This window comes from Haliaeetus albicilla, chromosome 14 (genome assembly GCF_947461875.1).
Source record: "Haliaeetus albicilla chromosome 14, bHalAlb1.1, whole genome shotgun sequence".
NCBI classification, from domain to species: domain Eukaryota; kingdom Metazoa; phylum Chordata; class Aves; order Accipitriformes; family Accipitridae; genus Haliaeetus; species Haliaeetus albicilla.
In genome coordinates this window covers 27679760-27701880 of record NC_091496.1, presented here as the reverse complement: position 1 = coordinate 27701880, position 22121 = coordinate 27679760, and the positions used below count along the sequence as shown (strand labels likewise).

Genomic DNA, 22121 nt, shown 5'->3' with positions numbered 1-22121 from the left:
AAAGGAGCGGTGGGTCGGAGGTGGGGGCCGGGCCGGGCGCCTTCCGTCAGGCTGGAGGTCTCGGGGCGAGCCGGTAGGGTTCCCCGAGTTGGGGATTTGTACTTTGCGGCCGTGTCGGCGTTCACCGTCTGCCTTGCGCTCGTATTGCGGTTTGGGCTTTCCTCTCCCCGTTTTTGAAAAGCAGGATTTGCTTCAAATGGTAAATAATTCGCGCCGTGTAATGGCATTCCATCGCCGTTTCCATGTCGGCGTTGAATTAGGTGGTCTTTGGCTTTATACGTGCTAAATGTGCTCCTTAGAAATTGGAAGTTTCGCAAGTACGTCTTAAAATAGGGATTAATAATCAAGTAACAGCGATGTTTAACAAACCGTGCGTTTGTAACCTGTGGGAGGTTATTCAAGCTGCAATGCACGCTCTTCCCAAAGAACCTATGCCATGTGTGGTGGTTCATTTGCTTTCCTCCTACAGGTGTTTTGCATTGTCCACCAGCAAAAGGAGGATGGTGTCTTTTTTTTTTTTTTGAGATCTGAGGGATTTGGATACATAATCAGGCAAGATAAAGTGTCTCACATGTTTCTCTAAGAGCTGGTTAAATGTTTACAGATCATACACTGCGAGAGCAAAAAGCTAGCCTTTGGCAGGAGCTGCATGTTGAAAACAAAGTAAGTTAGAGAATGACTGTATCGCTTGTTCTTTGTGTGCTCAAATCCTTCTTCAGCACTGTATGATTCTGTTCCTGACTGTCTTCTAATGCAAACTGAATCATTTGGAAAAAGGAATGTTTTGTAAAACATTCATCTCTCTATTTACAGAAAAGAGACTCAGCTTCTTTGCCTCTTTGGTGGGGAGGGAATGAATTCTCTTTATTATCCTATAGGGCTTTTTTTGTCCCTTTTTTTTTTTTTCCTCCAGTGGATAACCACTGCATAGTAGTTCTTTCCTGCTAAACTAAATTGCACATGTTGTGGCCGGAGAGTGGTTTGTGGAGGTGTCGTTTGCTCAGGGGAGATGGCAGTGCAGCTCCCTGTAGATGGATGGAGCACACTGAGTCAGGGCAAGCCAGCCAGAAAGCCAAAACCTAGCAGAGGTTCAATGAACAGCTCATGAATGCAAAACTGAGTGGCAAATGTTGTCCTCCCAGGACTGCCTTTCCCATCCCTATTTTCCTGCATTTATAGTTTTCTGGTGCCTTAGCTGACAACCTGTAACCTCCTTCTGCTGGTCCGATGCAACTGAAGGGACCAACCCACCTGCTCTCATTCTTCTATGATCTGTAAGCGACTGCTCAATATTTTTCAACTCGGAGGAGAAATTCAAAGCTTGCTGCCTCCCATATCTGGCTTCCAGGACTCCAGAGACTAACTGGCACAGCCGGCTGCAGTGCAAGAGCAGCAGCCTTGCCTTCACGGCCGCAAAGGGAACCTGATGCCGGCAATATGCTGCGCATGGGTAGCCAGAGAGCCAGAGCTGCAGCAGCGGGAGTCCCAGACCTCTGGGTGATCTGCTTTGTACCGCGATTGCTTTGTGGTGGTGGTGTGTCTAGACTTCATTCGCTTCAGGCAGAAAGCAAGGAGAGGTTCTGCATCTCCACGTGTGCTTGAGGAATATCTAGTGTAAGGGAAATCCTGCTTGGGCTCTCTCGGCACTACAGAAACACACATCATTGCTTGAACGAGAAAGCCATAGAGTAGCTGAATAGCATTCTCTGGAACGCTACAGGAACGTGAAACCCAGAAGGGAGTTACAGGATCTGTTTGGTGCAATAGAGAAGGAACAGGGTGCAATGTGTGATACTTCAAATGAACCTTCCTAAGATTTTGGGTGGCAACCAACGCCTTCGTGGCTGGTTCCTGTGACACCCTTGTGTTCAGGCTTCCCACTTCTCCGTTGCTGCCTCGCTGGCTGGCCTTCGACTCAGTGGCACAATTTCATGTTTCATTAGGCTGTTACCTTCAGCCGAGCCATCGACCTGTGCATCTTGTCCGCCGTGGCCACAGCCTGTGATTTTGCCGCCCATGCAAAGGTTGTAGCTGGCAATTAAACCCATGCAACTCGCTGCCGATGGTCACGCCATGTGGTCCCGAGCAGCATGCCGTCACTGAGCAGGCAGGACCGCAGAGGATTCTGTGGATGGCACCTCTTTGCCACAGCCAAGCCAGGAAAGTTTCTGTTGTTCTCTCCGTGTAAAAATGCTGTGTTTTTCTTGGCAATGGTTTTAACAAATCTATATCTCGTACATAGCGACTGATGCAAGCGCGTTAGCAGAAGCCATTTTTAAATCAGTTTCCTTACCCAGGGGAAATGTAGTATAGACAGGGCCTTCAGGAAACGAATAATTAGGTGACCTTTTTCCCCCCGGAATATCAGGTCTGTTTTATGTAGGGCTGTTTGAAGTCACACAAATTCTCATTACTCTCCAAATCTCTAACCTTGCCTTGTTTAAGATACCTTTTAGGAAATCAAATCAGTGTTTCAATCTAATTTCCAAAGGCATTCAAACACACGGTATGTGTGCTAACTTGTTTCCTTTAGCATTAACAAATCTAGCAAATTGCCAAGCTATTTGCCTTCAGGAAAACTATGATGTTGTACAAGAAGATAAAGTATTTTTTTCCTCCAATTTTAAACGTTAGAAAAATAAAGGAGAGGTAAAGTTATCAGACCAAATTGGTCTAGGATATAACTCCTTTGAAGGAAACAGTGTTACCGAGTAGATTGAGGTGGTTTGCTTGGGTTTTTTTTTTTATCTGTTCTGGGACTTTTTAGTCATGCTGTGGTCTTTTTCAGTCACTTGATGTGGCTGGATGGTGACCGGAGTCCCCTTGGCTCAGATGGACCTTCCTTGAATTAGTTGCGATTGAGTACAGCAAATATCAGAGTGGAAAACAGAAGTGGAGATAAAGAATTTGAGGGGCTTATAACCCTCAAATTTTAAGGGTTTTGTAACCCTCATATTTTAAGGAGAGGCTGTGTCCATAACCCAGGCGCAGAGAGCATGCGGTGCAAACGGAGAGGTGGTGGGTGCCCTGAACCCCCTCTCCTCCACCTCTCCCCTGGCACACCAGTCTCCAGGGCAGCGAATGCCTCGGAACATTTCATTTTTCAAGCAGGTGTCAATAACAGAAGAGTTTCTGTAATGCTGAGGAGTTTAATAAGCTCAGAATACCTAAACAGATCCCTTTTTTTTGCACATCCTACTGCTCCGTGATAGTCTCTTCTGCTTATCCCAAGAAAATGAACATGCAATTGTCCTTTTGTATGGAAGGCAGCGGAAGGGATCTCATTTGATTCATGATAAATTTGGTCGCAAATGCATGCGAAAGGAAAATTGCCGAATGCTTTCAGAAGATTTTCATTTTGCTCAAGTGTTCACACCACAGCCATCGCCATGGTATTTGATAGCTATCCATTTTGTTGTGTACGTTGCAGCTTTAACCTCTCTTTGAAGGGTCACATTGGCGTATCTTTTTTTCCTGTAGACGCAGAGAAATAACAATTTCTATGTAAGTTGCTTTCCTCTACCGTAGCTCCTTCATTTTGATGTTTATCCAACTAAACAGTATCAGAATCTTTTTGACGTGTACGGGTATCATTTCTGCGAAGGATCAGTGACCTAGCATGATAAATTTAAAAAATCAACAATATAACTAAATATGTGACATTTATTGAAATTCATTCTTTGCCATGGAGCTACTTTCTTTCAAAAATATTGAGAATAGTAAGGGATTGCAGCTGCAATTTGATTAAATCTACAGTTGTTACCATTTGCCTTCTGAAAATTGATTCCCTCCCCTCCCCGTCCCCCAGCTCGACATGCTTATTGATTAAAAACTCTGTGCTGGCCTAAGCCAGCATATATTTGTTAGTGTTTGTGTGCTTCCCATGCAAGTTCGGACAGGCTTTCGACTGTGGAAGCCAACTCTATTCCTAAACTATTGGAAATGGTAAGGTTCCTTAGCAATTGTTTTAAACTATATGATGACACATCTTTGAACCCCATTGTACGAAGGAAAAATACCTTCTGACTGGAGAGAGATTTCCTGTTTATGTGTGTGTTTGCTGGAATTAAGCCTTCCCCTGTGTGTTGGCTGAGTATTTTTTTTTTGTAATCCAAAATGGCAACATGGCAAGTCACCTCCAGAGTTTATTTTTTGGACAGGATACAGGTCTTTTATTTTCAAAATAGCATGGCTCTGGAGTTGATGATGAAGCATAGGGGCCTCTCAGTTACACTTCTACAAGCAGCCTCAGTTGATTGAGGCGGCACACTTAGAAAGACAGCTAGATTTAGGCAATAAGTAATTAACTTTTATTGACAATTTTATAAATGTAAGTTGCTCACTTCCCACACAAGAAGTTTTTGGCTTCAGGCAGATGTTCTTTCAGCATAAGGATATGAAATTTGCCAAATGTATAATTTATTTTATAAAATGGCTAGAATCACAGCTTTGGTTGTGACTGAAGAGAGTCCCCTAAAATCTTCTGTTTCTCTTTATGGAGTGAAGAGTAGCCCAACAAGTGGCCTCCAGGTGAGAGCCCAGCTGCAGGAGGATTGCAGGCAGTACCTGAAGGGCTTTCAGCTGTGTAGATATGGGCAGGCGACCAAAAAATAAAGCAGATATAGTACTCCTGCCTCTTGGTATCTGGGGTGCCTAGGTTTGTGACCCTGCAGCGTGCCTCTGCGCGCCGCAGCTGAACCCCCTTCAGAGAGGAGAGTTGGTGTTACGAGACCCAAAAAGGCATTTTGCCTATAACAGTAACGAGGCTGGACCACCCTGAATTTAGGCAGCGAAGTTACAGCTATTTCTTGCATACAGTGTTAAGGTTTCTGGTTTGCTTCAAATGATGCTCATTTTAAACAACTGTCTGGGGACTGGGAGAAACCTGGACTAATGGACTGATTATGCCGAGCGTTCGTTAGAGCTGAGAGCCACATGGCCCCGGCGCGGGATGTCCGTGCCCAGCCCCAGCTGTGCCGGCTGCTGCCCCTGCCCACATCTGGCAGAAGATTGCCCGCAGCTGCATTCCAGTCCCTCTGTCACCCGCCACGACGGCTCAAACCCGCAACACATGTGGGTCTTAAGCAACTTGCTTTTTATACCTCCCTTTCTGGTTGTGCCGGTAGGAACCGTGAGCGAGACTGTGGCCTCGTGATTGTCCCTGGGAGTTTTGCCACTGGCCCTTCATGGATGCTGGGTTTAGCTCTGCCTTTGTGTGCGTTTGCGTGGTATTTGCAAAATGGATTTCCTCTCCTTCAACTTTAATAGAAGATTGAGGTATCTTTTTCCACATGAATTTTTTCTCATTAATATTTGTACAAATTGATAATTCCTGCAGGAACTATTTATTTTTGTCTAAGTTTTGTGGAAACAGAAATCCTTTCTGAGCATGTCTAATGAGCACATGAAAACCATCTACAGTTAGAATTCCAAACTTATTTTCCCCTTATTTTAGGAGATGTTTCTGTGTTTATTTTCTAGTTTGAGCTGGATGCTGAATCTCACCTTTCATTTACTTCGCTTTTTCCGTATTGAAACTGCTCTAGCTAGCATGGTTTTAAGCTTGGTAGAGGTCTATTGTGCCACGTGAGTGTCTAGAGATGTACTTCTTTTATTATTGTTTTGTTTTTAGCTTTATTGTGAATAAGAATGCTTTTTGCATTGGTCGGCCCAAACTAAATCACCAAAATTTCAGGACCATTAGAGATACTTATTAAGACATTGGGGTTTGCTTCTCCCCTCCTCATGCCCCCACCATGGATGATCCTATGAAGATAAAGGTAGCAGGTTTCTGAGTAACCCCAGCCTTTGAGAAAATTCCCAAATCTGTGGGTTGTCCCAAATGCATGACTAGAGAAGAACGTGTTTTTCTCTGTAAAACTGAAATAACTTAACAAGCTTCATCTGTCTTTAGATATGTGCTGGGGTAACTGAGGCTTGGATTTCTCTCTATATTTAAGACTGTTATAAAGCCAAAATCGTATTAGGATTTCTGCTATGGGAATTATATATCCTTTTATCTGTTCTTATATATCCCCGTATCTGTTATGGGTATTATGAGATCATTTTTATGCGTCTTCACGACATGTGTCTTCTCATCCCAAAATACCAGATTCTATTAGTTAGGTCTGAAAAAGCAGGATAAAGCAGAGAGAAGCAGCTTTGCTGAGGACAATGGAAGGTGTTGGTAGCTGAATTCATGTCAAAAGTTGATTAATTCCTCTTTCCTAATGTCATTGAAAATGTTAAATGAATTACTGGAGTTATATTCAGTTTTCCTGTCTACTTCTAGAAAGTGGGTAAAAATTTTAAATGTTATATATTACTGTCCTGCAAAACCTTTGCTTAAACTCTTTAGGTTTATTGCTTTTGCTCTTCGGATTAGAGGCCAATATTTTTCCTGGGGAAAAATGTTTCTTGTTAATACTCAGTATCTGATATTATTCTTCCAAATGCCCAAAGCTGCAGTAAAAAAAATAAAAATAAATACAATCACAATATTAATAATGCTTTAAAGAGTAGGTAGAATGCAAACACTATTGGACTCCAGTGAAGCAGTGAGCCAATGTGGAGTTCCCTATGTGATTAAGCACTTCTGCATCAGAGAATATAATCCAAATTTCACCCTGAAAAGTGTGTTTACCATCCATTCAAGTCAGTGGAAAATGTTGTGGGTGTTTGAAGATGCAATTTAGCCCACAGTAGATGATTGAAAATTTCATCTTAACTGTTGTTTAACCCTTCTGATGAGGGAAAACATTGGCATCCACTTTGCTGTTGCCTTCCCGTACATGTTCAAGGACGCAGTGCTGCATGATAATGAGTTTTATCCTTGTTTGTGTTTGCGGTGCTTCCAAACAGTAAATGGGGGTGTTCCCCCAGCCAGGATGTAGGTGCCTTTGATTAAACTCAGGGTGTCTGGATACAAGTAAATTCCATCACCTTCAGTGGAAACTATGCAAGTGCTGAGAACAGGTAGAGGACCCACACTTGTACTATGGCTTTATTTCTATGCTTTGCTTTGTTTTCCTGATTTCCTAGTATTTAGTGTTTATTAAGTACATTGTAGTCAGAATCTGAAATTCCCAAATGTCTTTTTTTCCTGGAATTGCAAACACTGGCCTTCCATATGAATCACCAGAGAACATGGCATGGTGGCAACATTTCACTGTGTCCTTTTGCCTTCTCGGGGGATTAAATAGCTCCTTGTCTGGGGATGTCCTCTCCTGCGACACTTTCCAAAACTTGCCAGGTCTCCACCTTGGCTCGTCAGTCAGATTTCTACAATGGGAAGATCCTGTTGAATCTACCTGGCATGGGAACCTTACTATAAGTTTTTGAACTGTCCTATGAAATTTCATATCAATTCTGTTCATGCTTCAGAACTGCAATATGTTAAAAACCCATTACATTTTATCTTCCATTAAATCCCATAGAATTCAGTTACTATTCTTTATATCATATTCCATTGGATTTTTGTCCATATTATCCCGACCTTTTGTATACAAAAGAGATGGATTGCAAGGCATGCCCATTTGTGAGAACGGGGTGATTCCCTCCCTCTCCTGGTTATATTCGGAAAGACCTGACCAACAACAGTTACCTTCTTTTCCTGGATAACTATGGCAGGCTACATGAGAGGAGGAGCTCTGAATGCAGAGTGTGCTAATAGAAGTTGGGAGAGATGAGAGCCAGACAGGAGGTAGGTAAAGTCAGCACAGCGTGCATGAAATCACAAAAATCATTAATGACCTTCTAACTGCAGAAATGAATCCCATGTTTTTCCTGTAGGGCTAAAAAGGGAAAACACCATGTATGGTCATTATCAGTCAGAAGGACTGTTTATCAGTTCTCTGGACTCTTCTTTCTTTCTGAAAACACATTTACAAAAATAAGTATGTGTTTGTTCTTCTTCAGATGTAAGCTGCCATGATAAAATCAACTGGGGGAGAGCTCAGAGACATCTTTGCTGCTTCCTGAAAATTGCTGAGTGGTTTTTTGTTTGTTTGTTTTCAAATTGAGACGTTTTCACATAACAGGCTTTGAAAGAACTCCTTTTATGCAAATACTACTACACTTGTAAACTAAACAGAAGCTGGGCCAACCTCTGCCTGCAGATAAGCACGCATGGCTTCCAAAGTTCCCCAGACTGCAGCGGGAGAGGTTCCTGCTTATCTGAGGAGAGTACGCGCCCGAAATCCCTGCAGGGCACAAAAATAAGGTAACAACCAGTGAATTGTTTTCACAGTACAAAAAGCCTTTCAGGAAGCAGCAAGGAGCAATAAGAGGTGCCTAAAGAATAAGAAAGTACCCCTTTCCCTTCTGGGAAAGGCAAATCTGAAGGCAGGTTATTTACCGAGACCTCCATCACGTGCTATTAAAAGGGGTAAAAGCCCATCAGTCAAATATTTGACTAGGCATGGTTTATAGGGATTTCAAAGACATATGAAAAGATAATGCCCGTGTCCATTAGCTAGTTACTTGGAAATGCAGTGTAGGTTAATTCAGTCTTTCTTTAAAGAGTAATGATTATCTTCATTAACAATATATAAGATTTTTAAAGATTTACTCTTCTGCACCTATCATCCCTGTTAAGTTATGCCTTCTGCATCTCAGTATTTACCCTCTATCATCTATTGCTCATTTTAAATGAGGTAATAGTGAGATTCTGTCTTGTCAACAGATCTTCTGCCTTTCAGGCTCTTTTAAGCACCCCGTTTTCTAGTCCTTAGTCAGCTCAACTATCACAGGAATCGATGAGAGTATTGTTTGCATAAAGACTGTGGAGTCAAGTCTTGGAAAAGGTGGCGGCTTCACAGTAAAGGAATGTAACTTATCCTGACAAACCTTAGGTCTGAAACCAGGCTTTCATGTGAAAGTCCAGGTGTGTAAGAGTTTAGATCTGTCCCAGCATCACCCCCAACAGCTGTATCTTGTTCAAATTTAAATTTATCAAGTGAGTAATTATTAATCACACGAGTAGTCCAGTTTTTTATCTGGACATGACATACATGGTGCTAGTAAGCAATACAATATAATTTGAATATTTTAAGTAGGAGCAGGGTTGTAAAAGAAAATGTTCTTGTTAAATGACATTGACCTTTGCTCAGTGCCCAAAGTATTGAATTCAGTGGTATCAACTACTTGACAAAACCTCATGCTCAGGAGCAATTGTTGTAATATGAAGTACTAAATTAAAAGCATACATTAACTGACATTTCCAATTTTACCACTGCCATTTTATTTTCCTTTTGGATAAGCAGACCAAGCTTCAAATTATGTAAGATCCAGAGAGGCTACTTTGGCATCTAAAATGGAGTTTAGAGCGAGTTCAGGGCATAAGTCCAAGAAAGGGATCCAGAAAGCTAACGCTCGCTGGCCACAAAGCTCTCAGGTGCTTAGATTAACCGGTGTCTGCGCTTTGTGCAGAATATTCCCTGGATCTCACCTGAGCTCCAGCTCTGCAGGGGAAGAAATTACGTGGAGCAGGAAGAGGCCCTTGGTCCTGGCTGGGTTACAGCTCCAAGCTCAGCTCGTTTGCGATCCCCAGACAGGATGGAGCCGGGCGCTGCAGACGGGTCCTGCTGCTGACAGGCAGCCTTCCAGTCCACGGCTCAATCCCCTCTCTCCCTCCTGGCCCGCTCGGCTCCAAGGACCGCTTTGCCTAGGAGGATTCCCATCCACGCCTTCCACCGTCTGCATCTTCCCACCGGGACAGGAGGAGGAGAGCGAGGAACGGCCGTCGGGGTGGGATGCTGGATCTCGCTTGGCCGAAGGGGAGCGCAGGCAGAGGCTGAGAGGGGCAGAATCAAACCCTAGTCCCACATTTAGACCTTTGGCCAACCCGTTCATGCAGGGATGAAGACCAGAGTTTTAAATCAGCCCCTCTACGGTAGGCACTGTCCTACACCACCACTAAGCCCTTCATATTTTGGAGGTGTTTTGTAAGAAGGAGCTAATTTATCCTCATGTCACCCCTATGAGAAAGGCAAATACTCTCTGAAGTTTAGAAACAGCCTCTTTGCTTATCTCGCAAACTCCTTGATTTCCAAAGGAGACACTCCAGGGTCTGAACAAGTCCAAAACCTGGTACCAGGCCCTGTATAAATGAGAATCCCTGAAAGCAGCGGTTGCACATTTAAGGTCCTCAGGTCTCCCAAAAATAAGGGGAGGGGACAGGCTGAAAGAAAGTAAATGGAGCAGCTGAAAAATCTGTTCAGAAAAAAAAAAAAGATCCCTTTAGCATGAAAAAACTCAGACGACTCAGCCATCCCTGAACACTTTCTTCAAACTATTGAGCTTTTCAGCATCTTCTGAAGGTCAGCACAATATTTCAGAATAAAAGCTGTGGCTGACAGACTCTCGCTGAGGGACATCTGCCAAGAACCAGGAGCTGAGGCTGCTCCAGATCAGCCACTCCACTGATTGCAGCTGTGACACTGTTGCCTCTGGTGAGAGCCAGGATGTCAGATAGACTGGTCCCAGGCCATTTCGGGATTTATGAACACCAATACCGTAAAGTCCTTGGAAGCAGATCATGAATCACAGGTTCACAGCAAGGCAGCAGACATGCCAATGAGCCATCATTAACTCAGTTTCTAAACTGAGTGAAAGTAGGGCATCAGTTAAAGTGCATTGCAATAACATAAACTTGCAGTGACAAAAGCGAGGTCAGCATTAAAAAGAAAAGGTCATAACCTCCTAACCAAACACAGATGGGAAATGAATACTATCCTTGACATTGCTCCTGTTTGATTATCAGAAAGCTGCTATGAAGCTAAGTAGACCATCAGGTTATTAACTTTGGTATCAGATAAAGGATGTGTTCTGCTAAGCTAAGGCATAAATATAGACTTCATTACTTTCACTAGCTGGTTTACAAACACAGCCAATTCACTTTTATTGTAGCTGTTCTGAGGGTTTGCACCATGTTTTTACTTGGGGCAAAGATCACCAAGTTAGTTTTGCATAGAGGCAGTCTGTGTTTGGCGGGGCTACTTATCTCAAACACAGCATTACGTGATCATGGTTATACTGCTTGTGGGGCCAGCTAGGACATGGAAGGAGTCTGTCTACTTTCCAGCACTAAATATAATACATGTGGACAGATCACAGTATCAGCCCAAGGGGCCGTGCCAGGCCAGACCAGTTCAGCAGCCTCACAAAAGCTCCGAGATGCAAGGAGGGGGCTTGGAGGCAACCTAAAGGCCTCTGTGCGGTGCCAGCATGGGTCCGCAAGCAGAGCTTTCTCCCGGTTTTTCCTTTACCTGGATAAGCTGTTCCCAGCAGGCTGGGTAAAGGAGAGCTGACGGTCTCATTCCAGCCCTTGGTGAGCTCTCCGAATCCAGGGGCTCGGCTCAGTCTTACAGATGTGCTGATCTCACTGGGACCCTGCACAAAGTTTGACCGTGACATCTCGGCTTGACAAGCTATGTATCAAGCAAGGCATCAGCAACCTATTGGAAATCCTTGACCCTAGGTTTTGTCACTAATTTGCCTTGTGGCTCTTGGAGACACATTGACTGAGAAGGGTGAAGTCATGGCACCCAGTGGCATGCTTTATGCGCGCCCGCAGAGCAGAAAAGCTGCTGCCTGACACTGTCCTGCCAGCTCTTTCAGAGAAAAGAACACAAACAGCACAATTTCTTTTGCTTGGTATCCTAGGTATTTGTACACCTTGGAGGAATTCAGGGACTTGTTGGGTTTTAGTTGCTGTTATTATTATACTTATATCTACTATGACATCAAAAGGAAACTCGATAATTTGGTGTGCATGGAGATCCTTTGGTACAGTTCTCATATAATATACTTTATCATCACTATCTATTAACGTACAGAACTTTTTTTTTTTTTTAAGACATTAATGTTTGGCTATGAAGAGTTATTGTCTCAGGGACTCCTAAGAACCATTAGCACCAAATGACAATTAAACTGCAGGAAATGCCCTGCATCAAGATCATTCATAATTGCTGTTAGAACATTTAGATCAAATCTGTATGCTGTCTTGGTTACTCGTGGCTATCTGCCTTTTAATCTTTTTCATTTTATGACCCATGCCATTCCTTTAATTATCACAGTATGGAAGGCTGTTAGCTTTACACGACAGGAGAGGCTTCCAGAATCTGCTCTGCATTTCAATACAAGAATTCAGGTACATAGATGTTATAATCATAAAGCATAAAGTAGAAAATCTAAGTAAGTGCTGAGAGTAGTTAAGGGAATTGAGCTAAAACTGTGCTTGCAGCCAGGTTTGCCAACTTGGCTTTTTAAGAAAGGAGGAACTACATTCCAAGGAAATTGCACTGTCCCCGTTCTGTACAGATAACCACAAAATGCTCAGACTCGTGCAAAAAGTTGATCAACAGGATCGACTCAGAACTACAAGAAAACTGCTTTCTTCTACTATAAGGCATTTTTATAGACACCAGAAATGACTCGCATCTTTATCTGAGCTTGTATGACTTTCCTGGTGAACCAGGGCATATGTCTGCATTTATCTCAGCTGATTAGAGTCAATAAAGGTCTTTGCTTTGCATATGCAGTGAAAATACATTGAGACGAATTAGTCTGCCCAAACACATGAAAAAGTGGGAGTGAAACCCAAATATCTCCATATTCATTCACCTGAAACAGAAGACCAACCTTACTCCGTATTATCTGTCATGACACGTACAATAACAAGCGTAATGTTATTCTACCCCACACATAGCTCCTTTTCAACTTGGACTGAACAAGTTGTTCACATGTCATTTATCAGGCTGAATTATTTGCTGCAGATACCGAATTTAAGTCTGTGCTAGAACTGGATTTATATTATTGCCAATGTAGTGATAAAGACCCACAATAACATCACAGGTATTTTCTTACTGAAACCCCACAGTTGCTGATGTGCATTTCACATGAATGCAGTGGATCAATAGTGTTGTGGTTTTCAAAGTTTACTTTCTGTTTTCCTGCTTTCATCAAACACTATCATAATTTTTAAAAAAATCCTCCCATCCTTATGCATCCAGATGTGGAAAGCTGTCCTCATGTATTTAAAGATCCAAATCCGTCTGGAAATACAAGCGTGAACAAACAACGAAGGACCTACCTTATTGTGGGTATTTCCTCCCCATTTTTCAATTATTCTTTGTATATTTTGAACTTCTTTTCTAGTTCCTGTTCTTTGTGGAATTAATTCCTCATCCCTTAGAATTAGTACCACTTCCTCACATGAGAAATTTCCCTGAATCCCAGCAAATGCTGTATACTACCTTCTAAATTAGTCTTTCTGAGCAATGTATAGCTCTCGATCTGCTCCACTCATTCATAATATATCAGTGAGTGTTTGCTGAGGTTTGTTATGAAGGAACCCAAACCATTCTATGATTCTAACCTGTAGTGCCATTGTAGCCCATCACAACAAAAAATGATTAAATAAATCCAGTTGTGCTACAGACCCAAGACATGAGTTGGCTTTAGGATGTTAAGATCTGAAGCCAAGTTTCAAAGAAAACACTCTACACTTTACTGCACTGTAGGACACGTACAAAAAAATAGTGCTAAATGAGTATAAGAATAACATTTTCTCCACTGCAAAGGCTAGATCAGTGTTCTTGTGTTTTAATGCCTGTTAAAAATAAACCTGGCAGACAACAAAAATGCTTCTATTGATAGCTGCTGTGAATTACAATGGTATACTGAACCTAGTAATGGACCATGTATATTAAAGAGTGTATTTTATGCAGGGAGAATTTAGATTCTTCTTTTGTATTTGAATATTGTAAGAAAAGGCTTACAGATCAGTTGAACATGCTAATGAAAGCAATTTCTTCTGACACACACAACTGCATTGGATATGCAGAGGATTTAGTTAATGGTAGATCTTCCAGCAATTGCCTAGGCTGTGCCCTGCCCACCAGTTCTTCACCATCAGCCCTCTGCATGCACACACACCTCTTGCAGTACCATAGAAACCTCCCATCCCTGTTATGGATGAATTTATGACCTAAATCACTGCTACTAATTCCTGTGACTCTATGCATTGGGAAAATTCATCATGTTAGTGTACATATCACGCTGCAGGAAAGTTATGTTCCTATCTTAGTCAGGATGAGTAACCTAAACTAGAGTTGAAATAGTGCTGAAGACAAGGGAACGTGGATTTTAACTCAGATTAGCCATTTGAATTCAACTCAGGGATTATTTGTATGTTTGTTGTTGATTTACTCTCAAATTTCCTTGTTCTCTCAGTTCTTTTAACTCAAGGTAGGTAATTCAGGTTAGCAATTCTGACTTAAGAATATTTTTAATCTGTAGACATTGAAAACAGGTTAACCTCAGTAAGTGTTTTACATATGACCAATCTTGTCTACAGATGCAATCAATTAATTGAAAAGTCTGATGAAGACACGTCCGCTGTGGGCTTAGTCTGTTGAAGCTGGTGCCAGTGCTGTGACAGATTTGCAACAACAGATTAAAGTTGGATGGAGCTGTTATCATCTCCCCCTCTCATTTGCCCTCTCCTGTTAAATGATGCTGCTGCCTCCATGGCAGAGCCTCTGATCCACAGGGAATCCAGTCCTGAGTTGACATGGATTTTGGTCCACAATAGCAAAGCTAACTGAACTCTCACGAGCAGTAATCACTAGGGTTATCCTATATAAATTTGCCACCAGAAGTCTGTCAGAGCCCAGAGTAACAAGACGTACTGTGCCACTGGAAAAAATATAAAACTATACTATCAAATATTTCCTTAAAGAGGGGAAAAGGCTACCATTTGCTGATAACAGAGTTTTTGAAATACGAATTACATTGCTTTGCTGTTACCTAACCTGAAATGACCTATCTGAGGACTAAATGTGTTCTTGTACGAACATGCTCTATGTGGGATACACAGGACCCTGTCATTTCCTTTTCTGTAATAAAGCAAGGAAAAATGAGATGCACCAAACGACCTACAAAATGCTTTCATGTCAGCATGTTGTCTTAGCTTGTGCAGATCCGTGGAGTGCTTTGTAATGAGAGTTAGATGGGACCCAAGTCATTGAAATGAGGGCTAGGAAAACAAGCAAGACAGTAGTTCTTGGCTTCCTTGCATATGACAGCTTGAACATTATTCCACAGTAAGGCCAGGCCTGACTTGTCAGTACAGTGGCAAACAGTGTGAAGGAGAGACATGATATTCAATATTTATAAATTATCACGCAGGCTGTAATTGGGGAGAATGTAGCTTGTAGGAAAAAGATTGCCATTGGGAAGCTGTTAACGGTACACAAACACTCAAGCCCAAGCCTGGTGGGAAGCATCAGCCATAGCACTTGAGGTTGCCAAGCACACTAATATGACACATCATTACTAGCCACTTGCAACAGTTGACCAAAATCCATTTTCTCATCAGTTATACAAGCTACTGTCTGCTGAGGGATGGAAAAATGAGCACATCATGACACAGGCTTTGAAAATATCTCTTACAAAAGGAATAATCCATCCACAGCTATTGCTTGCTGATAGTTATCACAGGCCAAAGCTTACAAGTCTTCTGTAGACACATGAAAGACACACTGACACACAAGTCACGGGAAGGTCACAAAAGAATGAACAGCATCCATCATTCAAACCAAGTAGAGAAACAAAGGGATTACTTGTTTTCCTTCTGCAAGTGATAGACAGCAGCTAGTTCTTTGACCTGGACTCAAAAAGAGTATCTATAGCCTAAGTATTTTAGTTCTAATTCAGCAAAACTCTTTAAGTCCTTAAGTTCAACTGAAATTAATTTGAGTATGTGCTAAGGAGAACTGGGATTATTGGACCTTTGAAGAGATGTGGGACTGTATTTTTAATTCTCCAAAATTTCCCTGCTTCTTCAGGATTTATTCAAGTGAAGTGTGTTTGCAACGACCCGGTCTGGAGGTTACGAAACAGCTGCTCTGTGCTGCAGGTTGCAGCAGTGGAATAGAGAAAGACCCTGGGTCAAATGCAGATAAAAAGAGGCACTGAATGTCACGGGAGTCTCACTGAGGAACAGTGGAGTTTATATGATGTAAGGACTGTGAAAAAACAAATACCTAAAAAAAGGAGTTGCACGTTGTACTCTTCACATAACTCCTATGTCCTCCCTAAGCTATAAATGTCTCACAGTAGAACACGTGCCTTCTGATTTCAGGCACCTTGAGGAAAGATTCACAGTGTGCTGGAGACATGCATTGTGGGGAATCATCTTCCCTAGAGCTGCCCCTAAATCTGAGCCTGAGCTTCCCATAGGTGGGAATCAGCAGATTTCTGTCTGGGAGAATGGCTGAAACACCTCAAAAGCATACAAAGGAAGACACCATGATGGAGCTCAAATATGAGAGCAAAGATGACTTGGTTTTCATTTATTGCTCATATTTTCCTTCCTGTAGTGGTGAAATACAGTACCTATTATTCCTGGCACCCTTTCCATTACACTGAATCCCGCCCTTGTTCTTGCTGTTTAGATTTTTGGTTCTGATCTTACTTGCTAAAGGAGTCTAAGGAGGAATTTTCTGTCTCTGGAGCACAGATTCAAACCAGCTCTTTTTCACTGAGTGTAGGCATAGTAGCCTGTCCAAGGATACTGGCCTCACATCCCAAGATATGGTTTGAGGGAAAGAATAATTCAGACAGTATTTATGGCTCTAAATCCCTCTGCAGTGCACACTGATATTTACTGTTGGACAGCTAGGGATCCTCTTTTTTGGACACTGGCAGAACGGGCAGGATTGTAAACTGAAGCCTGAGGGGCATACTGGGTGGGAAATCTGTTTGGGAACACACTAAAACAAGAACATAGCACAGAATATACTGCAATGAAGTAGGTGCCTGTCAAGTAACCTTGCATCTTTTTTCCTGTGTTAGTGGTCGAATCAGCCTCATCCTCATCAAACTATTGTCCCACCTATTGTTTTCTCTCTCCACTGCAGTGCCACCTCTGTTATGTGGGTTTAAACTCGTTGCAGTAAACAATATACCTGCCTCCGCATTGTGTCAGAAATAGAGCACTTTCGGAATTTTCTGCTTAATCTAGTATTTGTCAGAACATGTTGACTCGTCAGAAGTGAATCTGCAGGAATGTGTATCAGTTTTAGCAGTTTCTCTGGTGGAAGAGCTGGCTGAAAGGAGACAGATAGCCAGACCAGGGTCCCACTCCTCCCATTGCAGGACCTTTGCTCGGTGCTGGCGAGGCAGGGATGTGAACACGGTTGTTCTTGGATAGGGTGTGACTTCTGGGTGTTTCACACAAACTTTGAAAGTTCTTGGTTTCATCCCAGCACAGAGCAGGAAAAATTCTGTAATAGCAAGAAGTTTCAGAGGATGAGAAAACTGTTTCCTGCCCTATACAATATAGAAGTCAGCGCTCTGTGTACTGGGGCATTTTTCTAGTTGTAGCCATAACACTGCTCTTTTTTTCTTTTCTTTTTCTTTCAAATTTAAATCCATGTTTGATTTGTTTCCAGGATTCTGTTATCACTAATTAATATCAGGAAATGTTGATTTGAAGGAAGATCTTAATTTCTTGATACCAGAAGTGTGACTTGTTCTTACCAGCTAATACTTGCAAATAACCTGTGTTTCTGATTTTTAACCCCAGCTCTTGGTCATGATTCTTACCAGATAACAGGGAGGAAGAACAATTCTTTGTTTCCAAAACCTATTATTTTGTGTCATTAATGAGGTAAGGCACGGAAAGAGTTCAGTGGACACTGAAATAAAATGTCACAAGGAAGGCAGGAGAATTATTGATGGATTGTTTTAACCAATCTAGTGAAAACACTGAATTTATACACAGCTGAAACAGCTCTGGTCTATAGTCATCCTTCATTTTGCTTGAAGTCTTAATGAAGGAGAAAGTCAGTACAGATTCCTGTTATTAGTTTGTAATTTTCAAGGTTGCCTATTTTAAATCCTTTCAGTGGTCATAAGCGTTTCTTGATTAGCAGCAACGGCTTAACTATAGCCAAACTATAAGTATTTTCCCAAAGTATGTGATCATATTGCTGTTAGAATGCATAATTGTTTTCTCCATGAAGAAGCTAAATTTGGCTTAACAACTGTGTCATGACATTAACAGAAAATGTCTGGTGTAACAGGGCATAGTGTGGACACTGCACCGAAACGCTCATAACCACAGTTCATTTAATTGATCTTCTGAGGGGGTGAAATATCACACTAGTCATCTGCCTTTGGGTTTTCAAGCCACATCAAACAATTGTGTGGAAAATAAAAAAAAAAAAAGAAAAGTGCTAGGTTGTTTGATTTCATCAGTTAATGGCTGTAGGTCACTTGATACCCCTTTGTTTACAATACAGTGATACGCCTGTATCTTGTAAAGGTTCACCAGAGTGACTTACTGCTGTGGTACAAGGCCTAAAATAAAACTTGCACATGCCAGGCACCACATGATGCATAAAATATTCTAACAATATATTACAAAACCTTGTCAACACTAGGGAAAATGACTATTCCAAGAAGTAGAGCTGGCTGAAAAAAACATTCTTTTTTCCAAACCAGGCCCTTATGAAAGACAGTGATTTGGCGAGCTGGAGGGGGAGAGAGAAGGGTTTCTTCCTTTGGTCTGGTGGAGAAAGGTCTCTTCCTTAGTTAATCAAAAATGTCAACAGAGTAAAAGAGAAGCCTACTTCCAGCTCAAGTCTTCACATTATTTCATGTCTTTTCTGTTTCTCATTTTTGAGCAGCTGCGCTAAAAAACCAGCTCAGCCTCTTGAGGAACTTGCCAAATATCTTATATCCACACACTGAAGTGCTACAACTGCTTTGTGTGCAGTTGTGTCCTGAGTGTCCTGAGCAGATTTGCTTTCAGCTACCTGTGCACCATCTTGTTCTAAACCGTATCAGTCAGCTGGTTTAATGCTGATGTGGAAGTAGTCATCTCTCTTCTGCTGCTGTACAACACACCGAGGGGTCTTGCAAAATTCATCATAAGAAAATCCTTCTGTGACTTGTTCTAAAAGCAGTGAAGTGGGTACCCATGAAGAACAGTGATCATAGCAGTTTCTAGCACAAGACTATTAATGACACTAAGCAAGATTATGACACTTCCTAAGCTGAAATAGTTCAGCTAATACATGCAGCCTAGAAATGGATTTCTGTTGACTGATAAACTGATGTTTTAGTATATGAAATATAACCACTCTTTCCTTTAAATATATTTTGACAGATTAAATCCCTGACAATGAAGCCTTTTACTGCATATCCTTCTGGGTTTATCATATTCCTGTTTGCCTTGCTGCAGAGGAGCCATGGACAATGCAAAGAAGCAGCTAAAAAATCGGAGATGAATTTGAGTGTAAAATATGATCTTCCTAACTTCGTTGCAGAAACACCGATTCAGAATGTAGTTTTGTACAAGCATCATGTTTATATTGGAGCAGTCAACAAGATCTACGTACTAAATGAAACTCTCCAGAACATTTCTGTGTACAAGACTGGGCCCATTTTGGAGAACCCTGACTGTGCGCCATGTGAAGACTGCAAGGATAAAGCCAATTTATCTAACAGTGTATGGAGGGATAATGTCAACATGGCACTACTCTTAGAAACTTATTACGATGACCAGCTCATCAGCTGCGGTAGTGTGTCCGGAGGCATCTGCCACCGTCACATCATTCACCCTGACAACCCCGCTGACATCGAAAGCGAGGTGCACTGCATGTATTCACCCCGGACGGACGGGGAGACAGATAATTGTCCTGACTGTGTTGTAAGCACTTTAGGAACCAAAGTTTTGGTGACCGAAAAGGACAGGTTTGTCAACTTCTTTGTTGGAAATACTGTGACCTCTACATTTCAACCTCCCCATGTGCTGCACTCAATATCGGTTCGAAGGTTAAAAGAAACACAGGATGGTTTTGAATTTCTCACAGATCGGTCTTATATAGATATCCTCCCTCAGTTCCGCAGCTCGTATCCCATTAGGTATGTCCATGCCTTTGAAAACGATCACTTTGTCTATTTTCTGACTGTCCAGAGAGAATCTCTCGACTCCCAAGCTTTTCACACGAGAATTATCCGCTTCTGCACTTTAGACTCAGAGATGCGTTCTTACATGGAAATGCCACTTGAGTGTATTTTTACCGAAAAGCGGAGAAAGAGATCCATCCGAAAGGAGGTATTCAACATTTTGCAAGCTGCCTACGTAAGCAAGCCAGGTGCAGCTCTAGCCCACGAAATGGGCCTTGGGTTGAACGATGATATTCTCTATGGTGTTTTTGCACAAAGCAAACCAGACTCTTCCGAACCAACCAACAGATCTGCTGTCTGCGCCGTCTCCGTGCGAACCATCAACGAGTTCTTCAACAAGATCGTCGACAAGCAGAACATGAAATGTCTCCAGCACTTTTACGGGAAAGAGAGCAAATACTGCTTGAACAGGGTAAGCAACAATTAATTTGTTACATTTGGGGACTCTTGTTCTCTGTTTGCCTACTCTATTGCCAGGTAGCCGTCCCCTCAGTTACAAAATGTAAGTCCCTGATCATTTCAGATTACTTATCATTGCTGATGATTCATCTCTGTAAGGATTAGATCCTGTAAATTGAGTATGAAAATCACTGAGGTCCTTATGGTGCTAAAAAAGTACTAGTGGAACTGGGGGGAAAAAAAAGTTGATTTTTTTCTTAAATTTGTAATTGTTTTTCTTGAGAGACTGTGATGCAGAAAAATGGAACATTTAGGCAGTTATTTCTTTTAATATTTCAAAAAATTATTCATTAACATTCATATCCATGTGCACTCAGGAGTCCCTGAAATATCACTCATATTTTAAACTATGTTAATGCTGAATCACTGTCCTCCTTGGAAAAAAATGAAAGAGCTGGTTTGGAACATGCCATGAAGAGCCAGCTTGTAATACAGTTACTCATGCTTGATACAGAAACGGTCCCACTGAAATCAGTTTTCTTAATGAAAGAAGTGTCTATGAAAAGTGTATCTGAATGAGGATACCGACGGTCTCGGATGGGAGGGTTGCCTTTCCGTACACCACGTGTTCAGGTGGTTGCTGCTCTCCAACCATCTGGAATATTGTGAGTGGAGGAAGCACAGAAGTTATTTCTTCCCTTCTGGCCAGTGTCTGTGCCGGTGTCAGCTCTTGTAAAGGAAATACAGAATCTGGGAGTCGGGTACTTTTAACATTTGTTTTGAAACATGGAACATTAGACCTTTGAATTGTACCTGCTTATGCAGCAGGGCCTCAAGTGTCCTCTCTGGGGAGCTTTCTTTTCACAAATACAAGGAAATTGGAGCTCAGAGGTGGCACGCTGTCCTCTACCAGAGGGCAGGGCCAGAGCGGTTATCACAGGGCTCTGCTCAGCCTCGCAAGCCAGGATGAGGCCTGCGTCAGGACGGAGCAACAGCTCAACCTGCATTGGGAGATGGATGGGATCTATCATGTCCCGTTGTTGGGATGGCTCAGGGTGAGGGTGGGAACCACAGGCCTTCATCACCCCAATACCACCAGAGTCCTCCTCAGCACGGCTGCCCAGCACAGGGCTTCAGGACGGGGTGCTGGCACGTGCCCTGGTTGGAGGTGGGAGCCTCTTGCGTGAAAGAGAAGGGCTGCTCGTCACTGCCAGGGGTGAGATGGAGTGGTCTGGGGAGAAGCATCCATTGCAGAGCTGCCGTGGCTTCTCCCCAGTAGCAGGAATGTGCTCAGAGGTAGGGTCTGACCCAGTCTGAGCATCATCACAACAGCCGTGATGTCGGGGGATGACTGCTTATCGCAAGCTCCAGGTGTTCAACACAGATGTAGGCATTGCCAGCGGATGCTGATAGAACAACCACAACAGATGTAGCATTTTATTCCCTCTTTCTGGGGAGAAAGGCAGTTTTCAGGAACTAAAAGCAAGTTAGCAAATATTCAGCACAGTAACTTCTTATCTTTCCTCACTGTGTTATTGCTGTCCTAATTTTTCATTTCAGGTCTTGATATCCTTTTTTATTTTCATTTTTCAGTTCGTTTTTAACAGTGAACTTTGTTCTTCTCTGAAAGTACTTTTTTTCCTTATTCCTGGGGTATTTTATTTGTGAGTGACTGTCTTTAAAGCTTGTGGCCTTTAACTTATCTCTTTCTTTACTTGCCTATACACCCGTTTCATAAG

General features: G+C 42.3%; 1 protein-coding gene across 7 annotated transcripts in view; it reads left to right on the top strand.

The window, feature by feature from the left end:
• MET (MET proto-oncogene, receptor tyrosine kinase) overlaps positions 1 to 22121 on the top strand; it is a 106831-nt gene that overhangs the window by 16410 nt on the left and 68300 nt on the right. For 4 of the 7 annotated variants that reach the window (XM_069802091.1, XM_069802090.1, XM_069802092.1 and 1 more), the window contains one exon: positions 19181 to 20395. In XM_069802091.1, the coding sequence (XP_069658192.1) occupies positions 19196 to 20395 (1200 nt within the window). In that variant the 5' untranslated portion in view covers positions 19181 to 19195. Of the gene's footprint in view, positions 1 to 41; positions 74 to 579; positions 664 to 6854; positions 6976 to 19180; positions 20396 to 22121 lie in introns of those variants that run through there. The other 3 variants (XM_069802094.1, XM_069802089.1, XM_069802095.1) reach the window with 3 other exon arrangements.